Below are 22065 nucleotides of genomic sequence, written 5' to 3'. Positions count from 1 at the left end.
CAACGTTGGTCTACTATGCTCGGCAACAAACTTCAGTCTATTAAACCGAGTATAGGTTACTGGCCGTCTTCTTATCACCAGTGTCGAGGTTGGGAGACTACTCTCTCCCGTCTTCGCATTGGCCATACTCGTCTTACTCATGGATATCTCATGGAGAGGCGTCTTGCTCCTCTCTGTGAGAATTGCCAAGCTCCATTATCAGTCAGCCACATTCTGTTGGACTGCCCACTTTATCAACGAGCACGCAGAATTTACCTCTGTCGTCGTCTTCGCCCCGCTGCTCTCTCTTTACCTTCCCTTCTCGCTGATGGACCCACCTTTCATCCGGACTCTCTCATTGACTTTTTGACAACGACTGACTTACTCCACAAATTTTGATACTTTCAGCCCTTTCTACTTGTATCTCTTGCTACCCTCTACCCCCGTACTATCCCCTGCCCCGCTGTTTTCTGTAACCTGCTGATCATCCCCCCTCCCTTCTGCCATCCAATTCCCTTGCTTCCTTCCCTACCCTGCAGCGCTGTATAGCCCTTGTGGCTTAGCGCTTCTTTTTGATTATAATAATAATAATACATCAACTTTAACACTCACTGTTAGCTTTAAAGTTCACCCTTCATGCTACTTTTCTTATAGCTTACCCCTCAGACTTGCAGGGCTTTATAATGCATATGGGTTGGGCACATTAAGAATATATAATGAAACAACAAATGACAGTAACAAGTAATGCATGTAACTACTGAAATATATAATAAACCCTTGAAATAACTGACTGCCAAAATACAAAACAAAATCAGCTAAGTCAATCAATTTGGTAGCAATAACCAAATCAATTGGTTATTGTTGATATCAGAACAAAACAATCTCTTCCCTATCAACCATGATTCCCATCACCAGCCACAAACATTTCCTATTAGTCCAGTATATCAAGAATTCACTGGGATATTTCAGCACATGATCAGAAAAAAAAAGATTTATACCAAAATTTCATCAGAGGTTTTATAGTTAACCAATACATAACAGCACTATGTAAGAATCACAAAATTTTCCAGCAAGAGAACACAGATCTATATAATAATGATCAAGAATTTTGTTTGACGAATGTATTCATAAGCCAACTCTGCAAAGTTCTACTAAAATGTATGACACATTGCCATACATGAACATACAGTATAAAGATGAAGTGCCTGAACAATTTTTGTAAATGGTTACAAATCATTAGGATTAGACTATTCATTTGCTTATCACTGCTAAAGAATCCATAAGTATTGAGTGCTTCTTGGTGCACATATAATACTTTTCTGTATAAATATATACCTCTTCCATTTTCTAAAATCACTTTTTATTTAAATCAAAGGAATGCAGAATATAAAAATTAAAGTTTTCACTGCTGCTATGATAAAGTTTAATCACTGAAATGAAACTGTCAAAATGCTGTATTAGAATATATCATTAAATAATTTATTGTTGCATTTATGAGCTGTATGACCCATACAAGTATAACTGCTTTATGAATTTCCCAAAATACCAATACAGTACAATATACAATAATTCAATCATTACACACTTGAAAAATTAACTTGCAATGCATTACATAAATATATGTAACTTAATTTTGTGTGTACAGTGACAGAAAAATTATGAGTGGATAGATAAAGAATACAAGGTATGGCTATTACATACAGTACATATAATAAGGTATTACAGTACAGTGGCCCCTCCCTTTTCGTTGGGCTCTGTTTTCAAGAATTTCAGTTATCACCGACTTTTTTCGTAAAAATGTTGGCTCAGTTTTCATTATTTTCCTCCAGTCTTGTCGGTGGTACAGTACTTGTCCGAGTGCCGCACGCATGCAAAGCCTTCCACACACGCATTGTGAGGCAGTGTCGCTTTGTTTCTCGGTGAGTGAACGTTATCCTGTGAGGTCATAGGAAACATTTCGTAATAATTCATTGTTTTTTGCACTTGTTTAATCTGTGACTGCTAAATAAGCCACCATGGGCCCAAAGAAAGCTGCTAGTGCCAGCCTGTTGATTAAGAAGGTGAGAAACACTATAAAATTCAAGAAAAAAACTTATAGCAAAGTACCAAAGTTGAGGAGGAAGAGAGGGGAGAATGTGCCTTCTTCAGTGATTCTACGATATGTACAATACTAAAGCAGCAGGAGTCAATAAACGCTATAGCCCCAGCCAGCGATAAAGTGTAGCAAGTAAGTTAAGTGATTAAGCGACAGAAAAAGGATAAAACGAAACTAACTCCTTCAATGTTATTGGAGGTATATATGTAGGGCCACTGACAAACATACGCCACCCTGCCTATCTTCCACCATCCTAAACCAATGCCAGCATCTCCAAGGTGCAGTAAGTGTAAATATTTCTTATTTATAAATTACGTACATTGTTTGCATGAATAGTGTTGGTGGCTTCTGCTGCTGCCTCCACTGCCACTAATATGTACGGCTTATGCTCTCAGTGGCCCTTATAAACCCAACACCACTACCACCACTTACTCCTCACATACATAATGATACATTTTATTCATTCTAGAGTATATATCATGTTTCTATATTATTAATATTGTTTATGTCACATTAGATGAATTATGATAGATAAATAAGCCGTGAAATATAGTTATTCTCTATAAAATGTATTTTTTGTTTATACTTTTGGGTGTCTGATACAGATTAATTGGATTTACATTACAGTGGAACCTCAAATATCGAACTTTCTTTGGTCCAGAAGGCTGTTCGAGTGCCTTTACCGAATGAATTTATTCCCATCAGGAATAATGTAAATTAGATTAGTCCATTTCAGACCCTCAAAAATACACTTATAAAAGCACTTACAAAAATACACTTACATAATTGGTCGTGTTGGGAGCAGTTCGATTTTTGAGGTTCCACTGTATTTCTTATGGGGAAAATGGTTTCAGTTTTCGTGAATTTCACATTTCGTCAGACGGTCTGGAATGGATTAATCATGAAAAGGGAGGGTCCACTGTACTAGTAATTACTTCATTAATTAATTAAGATAACACAAATTAACCAAGAAGTAATATCAGTGAATATGGAAGCAATAATGCCCAATTTTGAGACATGTTGCAAGATCCTTAAAGAGTGTACTAATGGGAAAGTTGGCGACCTTCTGGGTAGAGTATAGTATAAATTAATTGAAAGGCAGAGCTCAGCCCTGTTACGTATAAAGTAAAATATGAGCAGTACCAGATTAACAGGCAGGGGCCAAGTATCCTAGATTTTAGGAGCTGCTTTGGAACGAAGAACTTACAAGAGGAATAACAATGTGAGACCAGTACAGTGCAGCCCATAATTCATAAGTTAAGTTTTTGGAGTTAACAAGAACTCTAAAATTGAGAATACAAAATTTCTTTTTTTGCAAATAATTTAAATTTTGGTTTTATTTCTTTAAATATTGGCCTATTCTGCTAAATACTAACAATCATGAGAAAGAATGAGTCCATTATGAATGTAATCATAGGACTGGCTTATAATTTAGGAGTTGCATACCAAGCCAAAAGACAATGGGCACCAAAAAAACTGATCAGTAAAAATGTATAAAGAAATAACACAGATTATAAAGTACATGAATTCCAGGCTCTGACTACTGCAAATATAGAAAAAAAGTTGAAAGTAAATTAAAGAATGACAAAATGATTTGAGCCTATTTATTCAATAAGTGATGACAGACTAAGTGTAGATAAATGACAAAAAGGTATGATGCTGCTGAAAACAAGGTGGAAGTGTATGGGAAGGATATGAGATGCACATCCGAAGAACATTACAATGCCACGCTGCAGTTTAGTAGGAAATATTGAATTGTATATTAACTTTAGTTTGTCCTGTGTGCACTCTTCTGTATTAGAATAAGTCCTCATTTTGTGTGAGAGAATGTTAACAAAAATAAAAACTGGTCATAAACAAAAATACCAAAATTAGGTATATACAATAAATAAAAAAAAAAATCAGTGTATTTGGATAATTTAACCTTCCTTACCCTTGACATATCAATTTTGTTGGATAATATATTTCATATTTATCCGCTTGGCATCCTGTTTGCATGGCCATTACTACATTTTACACATTTCCTTCTGCTTACTTAGTTACACTTTTTTCCATTTACGTATATGTACAATATATTATCGTACAAAGCAAAGTATCAATTAGGAATATGGCATAAAAGTGGACGTTTGCTACCCTTCCATGGTTTCCTCCGCTTTCGCTTTTTATAACTTGTGGTGGTAAATCCTGACCCATACCTGTCTCTTCTGCCATAGTGAAGGATTATGTTCTTGTCCTGGGATACCTCACTGGTCTCTACATTATTCCTTATGTGGCTTGCTGCCTCACACCCTCTGGCAATTAGCTGAACTGAATTAGCACCTGTAATATTTGACATATCAATTCTTGCCCCTCTAGGGTTTTGGTTGTATGTGATGACATTTCCACTGCCACATATTTGACTGCTGTTGTTCATTCTGGCCTCTGAATTACTGTCTCGTGGTGTTATATGTCTTGGATCTAAATTCACCAAGCCAAAATCCTTCACCATGGCTCTAAATTCATTACTGTAACCTGACACAAAGTCATTAATGTTAGCTTCATGTGGGCCTTTGATAGTCAGAGAAGTAGCATGTGCCTTTAATTCTTCTTGAGGCTGCTGCATTCTCTCATTATTCTGTGTTAGTTTATTCATTGGATAAGTCACCTGAACAGAAAAAAATAAAATTTTTTGAAATAAACAATATTATTATTATTATAATAAAAAAGAAGCGCTAAGCCACAAGGGTTATACAGCGCTGCAGGGTAGGAAAGGAAGCGAGGGTGTTGGGCAGCAGAAGGGAGGAGGGATGATCAGTAGGTTACAGAAAACAGCGGGGCAGGGGATAGTACGGGGGTAGAGGCTAGCAAGAGATTGAGGTAGAAAGGGCTGAAGGTATCAGAATTTGTGAAGTCAGTCAGTTGTCAAAAAGTCAATGAGAGAGTCCGGATGAAAGGTGGGTCCATCAGCAAGAAGGGAAGGTAAAGAGAGAGCACCAGAGCGAAGACGACGACGGAGGTAAAGTCTGCGTGCTCGTTGATAAAGTGGGCAGTCCAACAGAATGTGGCTGACTGAAAATGGAGCCTGGCAATTCTCACAGAGAGGAGCAGGGCGCCTCTCCATGAGATATCCATGAGTAAGACGAGTATGGCCAATGTGAAGACGGGAGAGAGTAGTCTCCCAACCTCGACACTGGTGATAAGAAGGCGGCCAGTAACCTATACTCGGTTTAATGGATTGAAGTTTGTTACCGAGCATAGTAGACCAACGTTGTTGCTAACGGGTGTGAAGGTGGAAAGATATTGCAGCAAAATAGTCCGTAAATGGAATACCTCTATATGAAACTGGTAGGTCATGTACTGCTGACCGCGCAGCAGTATCTGCCTGTTCATTGCCCTGTATGTCAACATGGCAAGGGACCCAACAAAAAACAATATCTTTATGCTTGGTAAAGTTGCGGCGTAGCCAAAGTTGGATACGGAGGACTAAGGGGTGAGGTGTATCAAATTTCTGTATAGCCTGTAAAGCACTAAGGGAGTCTGAGACAACCACAAATGATGACAAAGGCATAGATGTAATACAGATAAGTACTGCAAGAATGGCATACAATTCAGCAGTAAAAATACTAGCTGAAGATAGTACATGCCCTCGTACGACGCTGTCCGGAAACACTGCTGCGAATCCTACGCCGTCAGAAGACTTAGAGCCACCTGTGTACACAGCAATGGCATGAGAATGAGAGTGGAAGTGGTCAAGAAAAAGAGAGTGGGAAGTGACCGTAGACAGTTGGGCTTTCGAGCAAGGGAGAGAGAAAGAACAGACTCGAACAGCTGGAAATTCCCAGGGGGGTAGGGAAAAGTGAGATGCAACATGAACATAGAAAGGTGGTAATTGAAGAGAAGACAAGAGCGAATGAAGGCGAAGAGAGAAGGGACGGAGTAAACAGGGGCGGCGAACAAATAAAGAATGTCTACTAATATCAGTGACCATTCTATAAATGGAAGGATTGCGGAGATCATGAGAGCGTACATAGTAGCGAAGGCAATGGGCATCACGGCGATCGGATAAGGATGGAACATTCGCTTCTGCATAGAGGCTCTCAACAGGGGAAGAGCGAAAAGCACCGAGGCATAAACGTAATCCTTGGTGATGAATGGGGTTTAGGCTAGAGAGCGTAGCAGGAGATGCCGCTGAATAGATCTGGTCACTATAATCAAGTTTCGATAAAATGAGGGTGGAATGTAGGCGAAGGAGGGTTCGACGATCAGCTCCCCATGAAAGATGAGCAAGGGTTTTAAGAAGGTTCAGCCGGCTGTGACAAGTTGCCTTCAGAGAGGTAATGTGAGGTTTCCAGGATAACCTACTGTCAAAGAGGAGGCCCAGAAACTTGACTATCACGTTCAGGGATATGGGAGCCATAGAGGTACAAAGGATGATCGGAGATGACAGAGCGTCTAGTGAAAGTAATTTGGTGGGTTTTAGTGCTGGAAAATTTAAACCCATGTGTGGTGGCCCAATTGGAAACATGGTCGACCACATGCTGGAGAGAAACTGTAATGAGTTGACAGTCAGCGCCTGCACAGGCAATAGCGAAGTCATCAACATAGAGTGATGACCAATTATTTGATGGAAGACTAGAGGCCAAATCATTAATAGCAAGGAGAAAAAGTGTTGTGCTCAGAACACATCCCTGGTGGACACCTTCAGCTTGGATAAAGTCCGGAGAGAGCACATTATTAACCCGAATGCGGAATTGTCTATCAGTTAAAAAGTTCTTAAGGAAGGATGGTAGATTGCCTCGGAGGCCTAAGGAGTGGGCTTGGGCCAAAATATTATACCTCCAAGTTGTGTCATATGCCTTCTCAAGGTCAAAAAATATGGCAATAACTGAGTGGTTATTCGCAAAGGCATTACGAACATACGTATCCAAGCGTAGTAAGGGGTCTATGGTAGAACATCCCTTACGAAAGCCATATTGACGAGTGGAGAGACTGTTGTGTGTCTCTAAATACCACACTAAACGTCTATTTACCAGGCGTTCTATCACTTTGCAAACTGCACTGGTAAGAGCAATGGGACTATAGTGGGACGCTTCATGTCTCGTAGTGCCTGGTTTGCGGAAAGGGAGAACAATGGCAGATTTCCACAGCTGTGGAAGAACTCCTTGTGACCAAATAAGATTGAAAAGGCATAATAGGACTGCAAGGGCTGACTGATGTAAATGTTGTAGCATACGAATATGAATGTTGTGGGGCCCAGCTGCCGATGATCGGCAAGCTGAGAGTGTTGCCTCCAGTTCTTGAAGTGTAAAAGGCACATTATACTGTTCTTCTCTGAGAGAAGAAAAGTCCAAGGGTGCTAACTCTCTGGCAGACTATGAGGAAAGAAACGAGGGGCATAGATGGAGCCCCTGAGAAATACGGACCAGATGATTGCCAATTTCATTGGCAACATCTAGTGGGTTTGCTATATCAACACTGGCAACCCGCAGAACAGGAGCCGGGTCAGGAGAATATTTACCACTCAGTTTTCGTACTTTTTTCCAGACTGCACTCATAGAGGAAGCAGAGGTGATGGTGGAGACAATCTCGCCAGCAAGTGCGTTTAGCGTGGCGGATGATATGGCGAGCGATCGCACGCTTCTGTTTAAAATCAAGAAGTCTCTCCGTGGTTCTATTGTACCGGTACCTGCCCCATGCAGCGCGTTTCAAACGTACTGCACGAGCACAGGCAGGAGACCACCAAGGCACACATTTCTGAGAATGCCTGCCCGAAGTTTGGGGTAGAGAATGAGAAGCTGCAGTTAAAACGGAGGACGAGAAGAGGTGTAAAAGCTCATCAATGGAGGACGAAGAAGGAACCTCACTAAAAACAGTTAGTTGTGAGTAAAGGTTCCAATTTGCCTGATCAAATTGCCAGCGTGGGATACGAAGAGGTGGTGAATATGAAGGGGAAGTAAGAATGATTGGGAAATGATCGCTGTCATGTAAATCCAGGAGAACAGACCAGGTGAAGTCTAATGCGGCGGAGGAAGAGCAGACTGAGAGATCGATGCAAGAGAGAGAGTGAGTCCGAGGATCAAAATGGGTGTGAGTACCTGTGTTTAAAACATGGAGGGGGTGGGTGGCAAGAAAAGCCTCTAACTGAATGCCACGGGAATCACAGTGAGACCCCCCCAGAGGAAATGATGGGCATTAAAATCGCCAAGTAACAGAATCGGTGGTGGTAATGACGAAACAAGAAAGGCAATATCCGGAATAGATAATGCCCGAGAAGGAGAGAGATATAAAGAACATAGCGTATACCACCTATGCAAGTGGATACAGGCTGCTGTGTAATGCAGCGAAGTACGAACAAATAGCTGATGGTACAGAATATCAGTGCGTAGAAGAAGGGCACTTTCATTAAAGGTCCCATCAGGAAAAGGATCTGAAGAATACAATAAATTATAGCCTGAGATGGGCGAGATAACAGCAGTGTGTAATTTTGGTTCCTGTAAGCAAACACCAACAGGGGAAAACTGGGAGAATAACATCTGAAGCTCATCCTGATTACCCGAGGCCGCATATATTCCACTGTAAATAGGCCATGATTGGTAATGATAAAGATACTTGAAATCCGCAGGTAAGGGTTCCTACGGACTAGAGGGGTTAGAAAAGTCCACATGCGGAGGGAGTGGAAAACATTCAAGCAGCGAAGGAACGGTGCGCTGTGAAGAAAGGAGTTGCGCAGATGGAGGAGAGGAGAGAGAAGGAACAGAGGGTGGATCAGTGTCCATTGATGGTTTGGTCTCTGCAATATATTCAGAGATTGCTTCAAGTGTTTTGGAATTCAGAGACGTCGTATGGGAGACAATATTGGAAATGGTAGGGGGAGGATGAGTAAAGATTGGAACTGGAATGGACTGTACCAAGGTAGGGGGGGGGCAAAAGGGTGGAGGGAACTGGAGAAGAAGCATGGAAGGGGACAGAAGAGGCAGAAACCTGGGAGGTGGCAGAAGAGGAAGAAACTTGGGAGGGAACAGGGGAGGTAGATATAGTACGAGGAGGAGGGTGAACCTCTACACTTGTTACAGAGCCAGTGAGAGGGGAAGAACCCGGTACAGAGACAGGGAAGGTAAAATGAGGAGGTGGAAGAAGGGAAGGAGGGGTTAAAGGACCTTTTTTTGACTTCTGAGAAGTAGAGGGACGATTGGGAGGAGGTGTCGTATGAGGTCTCGTCAATACTGAGGCTTGTGAGGGAGAACACGAAGAAGCGAGAACAGACTGAGGCGTTGAAGTAGGGACGTCTGAGCCTAGGGCAGCAAAAGAATTAGATACAGGAGTGGCTATGGGAGAGGTAACCACAGAGGAGGCTGCAGAAGATGGGACCCCAGAAGTGGGGGGACGTTTTGAAACACGGGAATAAGAAACACGAGGTAGTCTCCCTTGGAGGCAGAGATGAGAAACTGCCATGGCTTAAGGGAGACCTTCTGCTTCTTTGAGGTAATGGATTTCCCGCTCATTTAAGTAGACTTGGCAACGGCGAGAGTACGAAGGGCGAGCCTCATGACAATTAAGGCAAGAAGGAGGTCGATTGCAAGACATATTAGAATGGTCATCGGCACCACAGACTGGGCATTCGGCTATGGGTCTGCAATATTTCGCTGGATGGCCAAATCGCCAGCAATTTCTACACTGTTGCGGTGTAGGGATCACCTTTCGAACTTGTAACCGATGTCCTGCTACATAAACTGAGGATGGGAGTTCACAGCTGTCAAAAGTTAAACGAGCCACATTGCTAGGGTATTGTCTCCGCCCGCGGGCAGGAAGAACATAAGTGTCTACCTTGAGGATTGGGAGATCTTGGAGTTCCAGCTGTTCAAGAATGTCATTGCCACATGTCTGGAAATTTTGTTGAACTATGGTATGGGGCAGAATGACGGTACCACTACAAGAATTGAGGGAATGATGTTTTTCAATAGTGACAGGAACAGTATCTATATGGGAAAGAAGAGAAAAATCATGAGCTTGGGTAGCATTCTGTACAGTGATGATGCGCGTACCGCTCTTAAGAGCATGAAAAGAAATATCTTTACCAACATGGCGTAGGAGTGCCTTGCCAATACTGTGGTCGGAAAGATAGGCGGTAGAGGAAGTCGGTCGTAAAGTGAAGAATTTAGTCCATTATGCAGTCTGAAACTGAGCGTGGAAAGGGAGTGCAGGACGTGTCGATCTTTTCTGAGAAAAGCAAGAAGGTGGAGAAGTATCATCAGCAGGTAATTGTCGTTGGCGTTTAGGCATGGGACCAGAGTTGGTCCGACGTGGAACGGGCCGGCGATTCGAAAATTGCCGCACCGTAGAGGGAGAGGCCGGAGGCATAGTCAAAGGAGAGCGGAGGTCAGATAAATCAAAGGAGTCAGTCGAGACCTCAGTACCTGAAGCGGGTGAGGAAACAGCACCGGCAAGAGGTACAGAGGCACAAGGAGTGTCCGAAGAGTGGTCCAAAGACGAGGTGGGGTCAGAACGGGGTGCGGTAACAATAAGGGGCCCGGGGGTAGCGGGGTCATGGATTTGGGACTCCATGGTTAGGTTACTTCTTTCTTTTTGTTTTTAAGAAAAAAAAAGAAAAGAAAATAAAAATAAAAAAAAAGAATAAAAAAAGGGGGGGACCGGGGAGGGATAGTTCCTAGGAGGAATGAAAGGGCCAGAAATCTCCCTCCGCGCCCAAGAGGACCTCAGCACCGCAAGTAGCGTAGATGCAGCATGGAACCCGTGCCATGCCATACCCTACCCTTCATGCCAATAAACCAGCAATCTGGGATAGCAACCTCACATCTGCCGAGCTACCTCAGTGGACAAAAGAGAGGGCGGCCGGATATCCGCCACAAAGCACACCTCCTTCGGCCACCACCCCTGGAATCCGAAAGGTGGCTTCCAGAGATACACCCGCCGCCCGAAAGGCACCCAAAGCCACTCTCCGGGATACCAGAGAGGGATCGGGACATCCCCAGACGATCCAGATTCCACGGCAAACTACGCCACCGCCAAGAACCTCAACGGAATGGGATGGACCCCAATACCCTTTCCCCTACCTAGGAACTAGCGCGCCTGTGGGAACAATCCCAAAGGCCAAAAAGAGGAAGGGCAAAAGGGAGGGGTGGGGAGGGGGAGGAGGAAAGGGAAAAGGGGAGGATGGGATAGGGAATGGGGGATTGGGGGGTAATTAGGTTTGGTCTGAGGAAGGAGACCGACAGGTCTAATTCCTCAGACCAAGAGCCTCTTCACCACGCCAAGGAGCCCCCCATGAAGAGGAAATAAACAATAACAAACAATAACATAAAATTACAGAACTGCTCAACTATATCGAGCAACTAACATTTATTAGTTTCATTTAGGTTGGGAGAGTTTTACTCCATGGTTAAAAACCCTGATTGATGCAAGTGAACATATTACAAAATAAGTGATTTAATATTCTACTTAGTAAATATTACTAGTTTATCTTAATTTACATTCCATTAGTGTTACTTTAAGCACTGGAAGTGTTAACATGGTTCTACTAAGTGAAGTTGGATGTAGGGATGTTTATCAACACTTGATACTGTACATGTATACATCATATAAATAAAAGACACTTTCTTTTACCAGTGTACCAAACATGAACTTGCCACACTATTCCAAATAAGAATATACCAAACAATAATGCATATAATAAAAGACAAAGCAAAGAAAAGATGTTTCATATAAATATGTAGGAGGAAGTTTTTTTTTTTTCACTACCTTGGCGAGTCAATATGGAGGAGGAATGAGGCAGCATCAGCTGCGGCCTCAACATGTCAACATCGTAAAAATAGGCCACACTATACCAAACATACTAAAAATAAAAGCATCTGAGGAAGTAAAAACCAACAAAAATAAAGTAATACTTGTATAAAATGTTGTAGGAGACAGTATCTGGGAGATGTGGAGAGTGCTGCTGACTGACTTTGGCTCTTGGCAACATTAAGATTGCAGATTTCTGTATCATAATTCTTCAATACATATCCAAATTGTCAATATAACTTATCTTCCCAAATTCTGCAAGTTACTCTTTTTTTTTTTAGATTTATAGATCACATCGAAGTTTTTCAGTGAGGTATGAAATTTTGGATGCACTTTTTCAACCGTGTTTACTTCAAACTGTACTAAGCAATGTTAATTTATAACAGGGTTTACTGCATTTTAAATTCTAGGCATAAAGAAAACATTATATAGACCAATAAAACACTCCTTATACAATGCACACCTCTTTAAGGAGGGCTCCTTGTCGTGGTAAAGAGGCTACTGGTCTGAGGAATTGGACCTTTTGGTCTTCTTCCTCAGACAGAACCTAATTACCCCCTAATCCCCCCTTCTCTATCCCATCCTCCCCTCCCTTTTCTCCTCCTCTCCCCATCCCTTCCCTATCCGCTTTCTGTTTTCATTATTATTATTATAATCAAAAAGAAGCGCTAAGCCACAAGGGCTATACAGCGCTGCAGGGTAGGGAAGGAAGCAAGGGAATTGGATGGCAGAAGGGAGGGGGGATGATCAGCAGGTTACAGAAAACAGCGGGGCAGGGGATAGTACGGGGGTAGAGGGTAGCAAGAGATACAAGTAGAAAGGGCTGAAAGTATCAGAATTTGTGAAGTAAGTCAGTCGTTGTCAAAAAGTCAATGAGAGAGTCCGGATGAAAGGTGGGTCCATCAGCGAGAAGGGAAGGTAAAGAGAGAGCAGCGGGGCGAAGACGACGACAGAGGTAAATTCTGCGTGCTCGTTGATAAAGTGGGCAGTCCAACAGAATGTGGCTGACTGATAATGGAGCTTGGCAATTCTCACAGAGAGGAGCAAGACGCCTCTCCATGAGATATCCATGAGTAAGACGAGTATGGCCAATGCGAAGACGGGAGAGAGTAGTCTCCCAACCTCGACACTGGTGATAAGAAGACGGCCAGTAACCTATACTCGGTTTAATAGACTGAAGTTTGTTGCCGAGCATAGTAGACCAACGTTGTTGCCAACGGGTGTGAAGGTGGGAAGATATTACAGCAAAATAGTCCGTACATGGAATACCTCTATAAGAAACTGGTAGGTCATGTACTGCTGACCGCGCAGCAGTGTCTGCCTGTTCATTGCCCTGTACGTCAACATGACCAGGGACCCAACAAAAAACAATATCTTTATGCTTAGTAAAGATGCGGCGTAGCCAAAGTTGGATACGGAGGACTAAGGGGTGAGGTGTATCAAATTTTTGTATAGCCTGTAAAGCACTAAGGGAGTCTGAGACAACCACAAATGATGACACAGGCATAGATGCAATACGGATAAGTGCTGTAAGGATGGCATATAATTCAGCAGTAAAAATACTAGCTGAAGATAGTAAATGCCCTTGTACGACGCTGTCCGGAAACACTGCTGCGAATCCTACGCCGTCAGAAGACTTAGAGCCATCTGTGTACACAGCAATGGCATGAGAATGAGAGTGAAAGTGGTCAAGAAAAAGAGAGCGGGAAGCGACCGTAGACAGTTGGGCTTTCGAGCAAGGGAGGGAGAAAGAACAGACTCGAACAGCTGGAACTTCCCAGGGGGGTAGGGAAAAGTGAGATGCTACATGTACATAGAAAGGTGGTAGTTGAAGAGAAGACAAGAGCGAATGAAGGCGAAGAGAGAAGGGACGGAGTAAGCAGGGGCGGCGAACAAATAAAGAATGTCTACTAATATCAGTGACCATTCTATAAATGGAAGGATTGCGGAGATCATGAGAGCATACATAGTAGCGCAGGCAATGGGCATCACGGCGATCGGATAAGGATGGAACGTTCGCTTCTGCATAGAGGCTTTCGACAGGGGAAGAGCGAAAAGCACCAAGGCATAAACGTAATCCTTGGTGATGAATGGGGTTAAGGCTAGAGAGAGTAGCAGGAGATGCCGCTGAATAGATCTGGTCACCATAATCAAGTTTCGATAAAATAAGGGTGGAATGTAGGTGAAGGAGGGTTCGACGATCAGCTCCCCACGAAAGATGAGCAAGGGTTTTAAGAAGGTTCAGCCGGCTGTGACAAGTTGCCTTCAGAGAGGTAATGTGAGGTTTCCAGGATAACCTACGATCAAAGAGGAGGCCCAGAAACTTGACTGTATCACGTTCAGGGATACGTGAGCCATAGAGGTACAAAGGATGATCAGAGATGACAGAGCGTCTAGTGAAAGTGATTTGGTGGGTTTTAGTGCTGGAAAATTTAAACCCATGTGTGGTGGCCCAATTGGAAACACGGTCGACTGCATGCTGGAGAGAAACTGTAAGGAGGTGACAGTCAGCGCCTGCACAGGCAATAGCGAAGTCATCAACATAGAGTGATGACCAAATATTTGATGGAAGACTAGAGGCCAAATCATTAATAGCAAGGAGAAAAAGTGTTGTGCTCAGAACACATCCCTGGGGGACACCTTCAGCTTGGACAAAGTCCGGGGAGAGCACATTATTAACCCGAACACGGAAATGCCTGTCAGTTAAAAAGTTCTTAAGGAAGGATGGTAGATTGCCTCGAAGGCCTAAGGAGTGGGCTTGGGCTAAAATATTATACCTCCAAGTTGTGTCATATGCCTTCTCAAGGTCAAAAAATATGGCAATAACTGAGTGGTTATTCGCAAAGGCATTACGAACATACGTATCCAAGCGCAGTAAGGGGTCTATGGTAGAACGTCCCTTACGAAAGCCATATTGACGAGTGGAGAGACTGTTGTGTGTCTCTAAATACCACACTAAACGTCTATTTACTAGACGTTCCATTACTTTGCAAACTGCACTGGTAAGAGCAATGGGACGATAGTGGGAGGTTTCATGTCCCGTAGTGCCTGGTTTGCGGAAAGGGAGAACAATGGCGGATTTCCACAGCTGTGGAAGAACTCCTTGTGACCAAATAAGATTGTAAAGGCGTAATAGGACTGCAAGGGCTGACTGATGTAAATGTTGTAGCATACGAATATGAATGTCGTCGGGCCCAGCTGCCGATGATCGACAAGCTGAGAGTGTTGCCTCCAGTTCTTGAAGTGTAAAAGGCACATTATACTGTTCTTCTCTGAGAGAAGAAAAGTCCAAGGGTGCTAACTCTCTGGCAGACTTTGAGGAAAGAAATGAGGGGCATAGATGGAGTCCCTGAGAAATACGGACCAGATGATTGCCAATTTCATTGGCAACATCTAGTGGGTTTGCTATATCAACACCGGCAACCCGCAGAACAGGAGCCGGGTCAGGAGAATATTTACCACTCAGTTTTCGTACTTTTTTCCAGACTGCACTCATAGAGGAAGCAGAGGTGATGGTGGAGACATAATCTCGCCAGCAAGTGCGTTTAGCGTCACGGATGACACGGCGAGCGATCGCACGCTTCTGTTTAAAATCAAGGAGTCGCTCTGTGGTTCTATTGTACCGGTACCTGCCCCATGCAGCGCGTTTCAAACGTACTGCACGAGCACAAGCAGGAGACCACCAAGGCACGCATTTCTGAGAATGCCTGCCCGAAGTTTGGGGTATAGAATGAGAAGCTGCGGTGAAAACGGAGGACGAGAAGAGGTGTAAAAGCTCATCGATGGAGGACGAAGAAGGAACCTCTTTAAAAACAGTCAGGTGTGAGTAAAGGTTCCAATTTGCCCGATTAAATTGCCAGCGTGGGGTGCGAAGAGGTGGCGAATATGAAGGGGAAGTAAGAATGATTGGGAAATGATCACTGTCATGTAAGTCCGGGAGAACAGACCAAGTAAAGTCTAATGCGGCGGAGGAAGAGCAAACTGAGAGATCGATGCAAGAGAGAGTATGAGTCCGAGGATCAAAATGGGTGTGAGTACCTGTATTTAAAACATGGAGGGGGTGGGTGGCAAGAAAAGCCTCTAACTGAATTCCACGGGAATCACAGTGAGACCCTCCCCAGAGGAAATGGTGGGCATTAAAATCACCAAGTAACAGAATCGGTGGCGGTAATGACGAAACAAGGAAGGCAAAATCCGGAATAGATAATGCCCGAGAAGGAGAGAGATATAAAGAACAGAGCGTATACCACCTATGTAAGTGGATACGGGCTGCTGTGTAATGCAGCGAAGTATGAATAAATAGCTGATGGTACGGAATATCAGTGCGGAGAAGAAGGGCACTTTCATTAAAGGTCCCATCAGGAAAAGGATCTGAAGAATACAATAAATTATAGCCTGAGATGTGAGAAATAACAGCAGAGTGTAATTTTGGTTCCTGTAAGCAAACACCAACAGGGGCAAACTGGGAGAGTAACATCTGAAGCTCACCCCGATTACCCCTGAGGCCGCGTATATTCCACTGTAAAAAGGCCATGATTGGCAATGATAAAGATACTTGAAATCCGCAGGTAAGGGTTCCTACGGACTAGAAGGGTTAGAAAAGTCCACATGCGGAGGCAGTGGAAAATGTTCAAGCAGCGAAGGAACGGTGCGCTGTGAAGAAAGGAGTTGCGCAGATGGAGCAGAGGAGAGAGAAAGAGCGGAAGGTGGATCAGTGTCCATTGATGGTTTGGTCTCTGCAATATATTCAGAGATTGCTTCAAGTGTTTCGGAATTCAGAGATGTCGTATGGGAGACAATATTGGGAATGGTAGGGGGAGGATGAGTAAAGATTGGAACTGTATTGGACTGTACCAAGGTAGGGGGGGGCGAAAGGGTGGAGGGAACTGGAGAAGCGTGGCAGGGGACAGAAGAGACAGGAACCTGGGAGGTGGCAGAAGAGGAAGAAACTTGGGAGGGAACAGGGGAGGAAGGTACATTACGAGGAGGAGGGTGAACCTCTGCACTTGTAACTGAGCCAGTGAGAGGGGAAGAACTAGGGACAGAGACAGGGAGGGTAAAATGAGGAGGTGGAAGATGGGTAGGAGGTGTTACCGGACCTTTTTTTGACTTTTGAGAAGTAGAGGGACGATTGGGAAGAGGTGTCGTACGAGGTCTCGTCGATACTGAGGCTTGTAAGAGAGAACTCGAAGAAGCGAGATTAGACTGAGGCGTTGAAGTAGGGACGTCTGAGCCGAGGACAGCAAAAGGATTAGATACAGGAGTGATTATGGGAGAGGTAACCACAGAGGTGGGTGTAGAAGATGGGATACCAGAAGTGGGGGGACGTTTTGAAACACGGGAATAAGAAACACGTGGGAGTCTCCCTTGGAGGCGGAGATGAGAAACTGCCATGGCATAAGGGAGACCTTCTGTCTCTTTGAGGTAACGGATTTCCCGCTCGTTTAAATAGACCTGACAACGGCGAGAGTACGAAGGGTGAGCCTCATGACAGTTAAGGCAAGAGGGAGATCGATTGCAAGACGTATTAGAATGGTCATCGGCACCACAGACTGGGCATTCGGCGATAGATCTGCAATATTTCGCTGGATGGCCAAATCGCCAGCAATTTCTACACTGTTGTGGTGTAGGGATCACCTTTCGAACTTGTAACCGATGTCCTGCTATATAAACGGAGGATGGGAGTTCTCGGCTGTCAAAAGTTAAACGAGCCACATTGCTAGGGTATCGTCTCCGCCCACGGGCAGGAAGAACGTAAGTGTCTACCTTGAGGATTGGGAGATCTTGGAGTTCCAGCTGTTCTAGAATGTCGGTGCCACATGTCTGGAAATTTTGTTGAACTATGGTATGGGGCAGAATAACGGTACCACTACAAGAATTGAGGGAATGATGTTTTTCAAGGGTGACAGGAACAGTATCTATATGGGAAAGACGAGAGAGCTCACGAGCCTGGGTAGCATTCTGTACGGTAATGATGCGCGTACCGCTCTTAAGAGCATGAAAAGAAATATCTTTACCAACATGGCGTAGGAGTGCCTTGCCAATACTATGGTCAGAAAGATAGGCAGTAGAGGAAGTTGGTCGTAAAGTGAAGAATTTAGTCCACTGTTCAGTCTGAAACTGAGCGTGGAAAGGTAGTGAAGGACGTGTCGATCGTTTCTGAGAAGAACGAGAAGGTGAAGGTGGAGAAGTATCATCAGCAGGTAATTGTCGTTGACGTTTAGGCGTGGGACCAGAGTTGGTCCGACGTGGAACGGGTCGGCGATTTGAAAATTGCCGCACCGTAGAGGGAGAGGCCGGAAGCATAGTCAGAGGAGAGCGAAGGTCTGATAAATCGAAGGAGTCAGTCGAGGCCTCAGTACCTGAAGCGGGTGAGGAAACAGCACCGGCAATAGGTACAGAGGCATGAGGAATGTCTGAAGAGTGGTCCAAAGACGAGGCGGGGTCAGAACGGGGTGCGGTATCAAGAAGGGGCCCGGGGGTACCAGGTTCATGGACTAGGGCTGCCATGGTTAGGTTACTTCTTTCTTTTTGTTTTTAAGAAAAAAAAAGAAAGAAGAAAAGAAAATAAAAATAAAAAAAAGAAAAAAAAAAGGGGGGACCGGGGAGGGATAGTTCCTAGGAGGAATGAAAGGGCCAGAAATCTCCCTCCGCGCCCAAGAGGACTCGACACCGCTAGTAGCGCAGATGCAGCATGGAACCCGTGCCATACCCTACCCTTCATGCCAGTAAACCAGCAATCTGGGATAGCAACCTCACATCTGCCGAGCTACCTCGGTGGACAAAAGAGAGGGCGGCCGGATATCCGCCACAAAGCATACCTCCTTCAGCCACCACCCCCGGAATCCGAAAGGTGGCTTCCAGAGATACACCCGTCGCCCAAAAGACACCCAAAGCTACTCCGGGATACCGGAGAGGGATCGGGACATCCCTAGGCAATCCAGATTCCACGGCAAACTACGCCACCGCCAAGAAACCTCAACGGAATGGGATGGACCCCGGTGTCCTTTCCCCTACCTAGGAACTAGCGCGCCTGTGGGAGAAATCACGAAGGCTAAAAAGAGGAAGGGCAAAAGGGAGGGGTGAGGAGGAGGAGGAGGAATGGAAAAAGGGGAGGATGGGATAGGGGAGGGGAGAATGGGGGGTAATTAGGTTCGGTCTGAGGAAGAAGACCGACAGGGCTAATTCCTCAGACCAAGAGCCTCTTCACCACGCCAAGGAGCCCCCATTGAAGAGGTTTCTGTTTTCAACCTTTGGGGTTCTTCCCTCAGGCATTCTAGTTCCTAGGTAGGGGGAAGGGTACCGTGGTCCAACCCATTCCATTGAGGTCCTTGGTGGTGGTGTAGTTTGTTGTGGAATCTGGATCAACTGGGGCTGTCCCATTCCCTTTCCGGTTCTCGGAGGCGGCTTTGGGTTTCTTTCGGGTGTATTTCTGGAGGTTGCCTGTCGGATTCCAGGAGGTGGTGGCTGAAGGACGTATGGTTTGTGGCAGGTATTTCTTTTGTCCACCGAGGTGGCTCAGTAGATGTGAGGTTGCTATCCCGGATTGCTGGTTTACTGGCACGAAGGGTAGGGTATGGCACAGGTTCCATGCCGCATCTGCACTAGTCATGGTGCTGGGGTCCTCTTGGGCACGGAGGGGGATTTACAGCCCTTTCATTCCTCCTAGGAGCTATCCCTCCATGTTCCCCCCCTTTTATTATTCTTTTTTTTTTTTTCTTTCCTTTTTTTTTTGTTTTCTAAAAAACAAAAAGAAAGAAGTGACATAACCATGTAGTCCCAAATCCACGAACAAGCTCCTCCTGGGCTCCCTTCTGCTACCACACACTGCTCCAACCCTATCTCGTTATTTGACCATTCTTTCTAATGCCCCTGTATCTACTGCTGGTGCCATTTCATCACCAGCTCCAGGTGCAGAGGTTCCATCCGACTCCTTCTATACATCCGACCTCCACACTTTGACCATGCTTTCAGCTTCTCCCTCTCTTTGTCTCTATAGATGCTTTAATGCACCACCTTTTTCCCCCTCTTCCATTCTGTGGTTTACCTTGTTTTTCACTGACCCATCCCCCAACAAGTACACTCCCAAATATATGAACATATTTACTTCCTCTGTACTTCCTTCCTCTAGTCTGATATCTAATATTTAATTGCCTGCATTTTTTAATACTCTCATCGCCTTGCTCTTTTCTATTTTCACCCTTAATTTCTTTCTTTTACATGCCCTACCTCAACCTTTTAACTTGACTTCAGAATTTTTCAAAAGAAGTGTCACTGGCAAAAAACTGACAACCACTTGATATCTATCGTATATGCCAGCATGCAAGTCAACTATTTAAACATAAAAAAAACTCCAAAACTAAGGGTTGACTAATACACTGAGTATAAAAATTGCTGATACATGGTAGAGGAGAAAATAAGGCCATGGCACATTACCAAAGGAATTTAGGCCTAAACCTGAATTAACACCTCAAACTTTTAGGGGTCAATTTTTATGCTAGCATATACAGTAATTCAGTATCTTTTAACCTCCTACCTCTCCATCACCCTAGCACTCAATTCTATTACAACCTTATCTATAAACATGTTTAACAACCATGGTGACATCACACAGCCCTGTCTAAGGCCTACTTTTACTGAAAAAAAATCCTTCTTTCTCCTACATACCCTAACCTGAGCCTCATTATCTACATACCCTTTAGTCTTTACTGCTCTTATTAACCTACTACACATTCCATGCATTTGCAACATTGTCACATTGCTGTCCCATCCACCCCCATGTGTAATGTCACCATGGTTGTTTAATATATTTATAGATGGGGTTGTAAAGGAAGTAAATGCTAAGGGTGTTTGGGAGAGGGGTGGGATTAAATTATGGGGAATCAAATTCAAAATGGGAATTGACACAGTTACTTTTTGCTGATGATTCTGTGCTTATGGGAGATTCTAAAGAAAAATTGCAAAGGTTAGTGGATGAGTTTAGGAATGTGTGTAAAGGTAGAAAGTTGAAAGTGAACATAGAAAAGAGTAAGGTGATGAGGGTGTCAAATGATTTAGATAAAGAAAAATTGGATATCAAATTGGGGAGGAGGAGTATGGAAGAAGTGAATGTTTTCAGATACTTGGGAGTTGACGTGTCGGCGGATGGATTTATGAAGGATGAGGTTAATCATAGAATTGATGAGGGAAAAAAAGTGAGTGGTGCGTTGAGGTATATGTGGAGTCAAAAAACGTTATCTATGGAGGCAAAGAAGGGAATGTATGAGAGTATAGTAGTACCAACACTCTTATATGGGTGTGAAGCTTGGGTGGTAAATGCAGCAGCGAGGAGACGGTTGGAGGCAGTGGAGATGTCCTGTTTAAGGGCAATGTGTGGTGTAAATATTATGCAGAAAATTCGGAGTGTGGAAATTAGGAGAAGGTGTGGAGTTAATAAAAGTATTAGTCAGAGGGCAGAAGAGGGGTTGTTGAGGTGGTTTGGTCATTTAGAGAGAATGGATCAAAGTAGAATGACATGGAAAGCATATAAATCTATAGGGGAAGGAAGGCGGGGTAGGGGTCGTCCTCGAAAGGGTTGGAGAGAGGGGGTAAAGGAGGTTTTGTGGGCAAGGGGCTTGGACTTCCAGCAAGCGTGCGTGAGCGTGTTAGATAGAAGTGAATGGAGACGAATGGTACTTGGGACCTGACGATCTGTTGGAGTGTGAGCAGGGTAATATTTAGTGAAGGGATTCAGGGAAACCGGTTATTTTCATATAGTCGGACTTGAGTCCTGGAAATGGGAAGTACAATGCCTGCACTTTAAAGGAGGGGTTTGGGATATTGGCAGTTTGGAGGGATATGTTGTGTATCTTTATATGTGTATGCTTCTAGACTGTTGTATTCTGAGCACCTCTGCAAAAACAGTGATAATGTGCGAGTGTGGTGAAAGTGTTGAATGATGATGAAAGTATTTTCTTTTTGGGGATTTTCTTTCTTTTTTTGGGTCACCCTGCCTCGGTGGGAGACGGCCGACTTGTTGAAGAAGAAAAAAAAAAAAAAAAAAAAAAAACCAATACTTTACATTGTGTACAAGCTGTCTCCACATTGATACAGTTAAATAAATAAAGAGAAACACTCCCAGTCCCATGTAACACCATTTTTAGAAGAAATGACACTCTGACTGAAGGCATACGAAAGGAATAATTTTCTAGTTACCCCCAGTAATATTATAATGT

General features: G+C 44.0%; 1 protein-coding gene across 3 annotated transcripts in view; it reads right to left on the bottom strand.

Annotated features, from left to right (window-relative positions):
* Positions 1 to 576: 576 nt before the first annotated feature.
* The window catches only part of LOC128701313 (uncharacterized), a 38543-nt gene continuing 17054 nt past the window's right edge, over positions 577 to 22065 (bottom strand). The window contains exons 4-5 of one of the 3 annotated variants that reach the window (XR_008408888.2): positions 2857 to 4718; positions 577 to 1914 (exon numbers count right to left, since the gene is read on the bottom strand). Coding sequence is in view for 2 of the 3 variants with exons in the window: in XM_053794970.2 (XP_053650945.2) it covers positions 4170 to 4718 (549 nt within the window). In the remaining variant the exon portion in view is untranslated. Of the gene's footprint in view, positions 4719 to 22065 lie in introns of all 3 variants that reach the window. The other 2 variants (XM_053794970.2, XM_053794971.2) reach the window with 2 other exon arrangements.

This window comes from Cherax quadricarinatus, chromosome 72 (genome assembly GCF_038502225.1).
Source record: "Cherax quadricarinatus isolate ZL_2023a chromosome 72, ASM3850222v1, whole genome shotgun sequence".
Lineage (NCBI taxonomy): Eukaryota > Metazoa > Arthropoda > Malacostraca > Decapoda > Parastacidae > Cherax > Cherax quadricarinatus.
Note: the sequence above shows the minus strand (reverse complement) of the source record. Positions and strands in the feature narration are given on the sequence as shown.